This window comes from Triticum aestivum, chromosome 7D (assembly GCF_018294505.1).
Source record: "Triticum aestivum cultivar Chinese Spring chromosome 7D, IWGSC CS RefSeq v2.1, whole genome shotgun sequence".
NCBI lineage: Eukaryota > Viridiplantae > Streptophyta > Magnoliopsida > Poales > Poaceae > Triticum > Triticum aestivum.
Window position 1 is genome coordinate 619800833 of NC_057814.1, and position 3115 is coordinate 619803947.

The 3115-nt window shown below is 51.8% G+C and overlaps 1 protein-coding gene across 1 annotated transcript; it reads left to right on the forward strand.

Moving 5' to 3' along the window:
• Positions 1–675: 675 nt before the first annotated feature.
• On the forward strand, positions 676–2152 carry LOC123170808 (3-ketoacyl-CoA synthase 5-like). Its single transcript, XM_044588559.1, has one exon. It carries the CDS (start codon positions 695–697, stop codon positions 2129–2131), a length of 1437 nt encoding a protein of 478 aa, XP_044444494.1. The 5' UTR covers positions 676–694; the 3' UTR covers positions 2132–2152.
• The last annotated feature ends 963 nt before the right edge of the window (positions 2153–3115 follow it).

A 3115-nucleotide genomic window follows, 5' to 3' on the forward strand; every position in this document is an offset into this window, starting at 1 on the left:
AAGAACCAACCTGTAACTGGATGATGGCGACGCGCCTTCGGCTCGGTTCAATATTTGTAGTCGTCGCTAGGTGGTCTACGGATCCGGATGTAATCTCTATTATTTCTAGTATTCGTTGTATTGCCATGATTGAAGATGAATAGATCAAAAAGTTTCTCGCAAAAAAAGACTGAATGGTTCGTAGGTTGGTTGTACCCCTAGCCTACCAGGGATGAAACTTCAGGTTTGACACATGTACGTGTATCTTGTAAAGCGGACTATTCTTTCAATGAAAGGCGATGGTCTCATTGCTAACGAGGTGCCTATGATGACTTCATCAATCACAATACCCGTTGACTAAACCTCTATGGGGAGCTTATAAGGGTATGGTTTACGAGTGTGTGCGTTTATGAGATTGAGTGTATGTGTGTACATGTGAGCGTCTATGTTGTACTTTGTTTCTAAAAAAGATCAGGTCCAAAAGAGCGCAAAATCAATCATTGCCTCTGTAGCCTGCCGAGCAGCAACATCATCGCCATGAGCTGACAGTGACGGCTGCAAGTGCTACGTTTGCGTTAATCAGCCATCAGTTCGCTGCTACCGGTGACTACAATTAATGCTTTGTTTGTACTACTATATAAGTGGAAGCACTAAACGAACCAAATCAAGACACACTAACCCTAGTAGCTCGTGAAGGAAGAGAAAAAAAAGCAGCATGAGGTCGTCGGTCCAGGCCCAGCCCATGCGGCTCAAGCTCAAGGCCGTGTACCAGCTGATCGTGGACAACTTCCTCGCCGCTTCATGTGCCGTCGTCCTGCTGCGGCTCGGCCCGGCGGAGATCATCAGCTGGCTCCGACCAGCGCACCTGTTCTCTGCTGCGGCAGCAGCCGCCGTGTACCTAATGCTCCGCCCGCGCGCGGTGTACCTGATCGACTACGCCTGCTTCGACACCTCGCCGCTCGCCCGCGTCCCCATGGCCTCATTCATCGAGCACACCAAGCATACGCCCACCATCAGCGAGCGCAGCGTCCGGTTCATGTCCCGGCTGCTGGCGCGCTCGGGGCTCGGGGAGCAGACCTGCCTGCCGGAGGCGCACCACTGCGTCCCGACGCACGAGTGCTGCACCCTCGACAACGCCCGCGCCGAGTTCGAGCTCGTCGTCTTCTCGGCCATCGACGACCTGCTCGCCAAGACCGGCGTCGCCCCAGACGCGATCGGCGTGCTCGTCCTCAACTGCAGCCTCTTCTGCCCCACGCCGTCCTTGGTCGACATCATCGTGAACAAGTACAACCTGCGCTGCGACATCCGTAGCGTGAACCTCTCCGGCATGGGGTGCAGCGCGGGGCTCATCTCCGTGGGGCTCGCCAATAACCTCCTGCAGGTTGTTCCCCGGGGGTCCCACGCGCTGGTCGTCTCCACGGAGACCATCACGCCGAACTACTACGTCGGCAACGAGCGCGCGATGCTCCTGCCAAACTGCCTGTTCCGCGTCGGCGGGGTGGCGGCGCTGCTGTCGACGTCCCCCGCGAACGCCCGGTTCCGCCTGAGGCACGTCGTGCGCACCTTCACCGGCGCGAACGACGACGAGGCTTACCGCTGCGTGTTCCAGGAGGAGGACGACCAGGGGAATGTCGGGATCAACCTCAGCAAGAACCTGATGGCCATCGCCGGGAATTCACTCCAGGCCAACATCACCGAGATCGCGCCGCTCGTCCTGCCTTTCTCCGAGCAGCTCCTCTTCGCCATCTCCTTTGTTGCATGTAAGGTGCTTCGCGCACGTGTCAAGCCCTACATCCCAGACTTCTCCATGGCATTCAAGCACTTGTGTATTCACGCGGGGGGCCGTGCGGTCATCGACGAGCTGCAGACGAGGCTCCGCCTCTCGGACGAGCAGGTGGAGGCGTCGCGGATGACGCTGCACCGGTTCGGAAACACGTCTAGTAGCTCGCTGTGGTACGAGCTGGCGTACGTGGAGGCCAAAGGACGGATGCGTAAGGGCCACCGTGTTTGGATGATCGGCTTCGGCTCAGGGTTCAAGTGCAACAGCGTGGTGTGGGAGTGCATCCAGCCTGCTGCCCGCAACACCCATGGGCCGTGGACCACGTCCATCCATAGATATCCAGTGGACATTCCCGAAGTTCTAAGCCATTAGCTTACTATCTTTACAGAATAAACCCAACCCAGAAGGAATGGTTTTCGTACTATGCGTGGGATTTATCGTGCATGACTGAATGCATCCATCGCCTGTCGCTGCTGCTTTGAGACTCTTACCACATTTTCTGTTTTGTGATCAAAATTTGTTCTGTTTGTAACTATTAAGTGATATTTCATTGTGTTTTTTTTATTGTTTCGAAATGTATCCGGTGGAGTACTAAACCACTTATACAAACGTGCTAAACCACTAGCTTACTATCCTATACATAATAAACACAACCCAGACGGTGCTATAAACATTAAGAATGAACACAGCCGGTCGTGTAGTCCTAACAAATATACCATCACAGAAGGTCTCTTTTATCATTCGCTCTTGCTATGTGATGTATTGCGCCACTTGGATTTCATACTTCATATGGTGTGCGATGGCGGATTTTCTTGCATGCATGATACAACTTTTTGTTGGAGATATTAATTAGTGATTCATTCTAGCTAGTACAAGCAAATTAAGACTTGTTATTGAGCGCATGATAATCCGGGACTGGTAAAACATGGGTGCCCAATTTGCTTTTCCGTGCTCCGCCTTAGTGCCCTTATGAAGGCGGCGGGGAGTCCTTAGCCTTTGAACCAAACTCTAGGGAACGCTCAATTGCCTGACGTCTCAACTGCAATGGTGAACTCAGTGACATACACTGAAATGGATTGCATCTATTGTTCCAAACAAGGCTGATATTAGCATAAAAGCCCTTCCATGCAATTTCTTGCTTCGCTCTCATGTTCTTTTGTTTAAACAATATTGTTTCTATTTTAAACTTTATGTCGTAATTTGCTCAGTCAAACATCACTGAAAGCTCATTAATCGTACTGGACTGAACTATCTGGTACTGGTGACTGGTTGACCCTCATAACTTCTGTAGTTATTCTGCCCGAGGTCGTTTTGAATTACTCCCTCCGTCCCAAAATTCTTGTCTTAAATTTGTCT

Coding starts and splice junctions, on each gene's coding strand:
- LOC123170808 (XM_044588559.1), top strand. CDS start 695: ATGAGGTCGTCGGTCCAGGCCCAGCCCATGCGGCTCAAGCTCAAGGCC.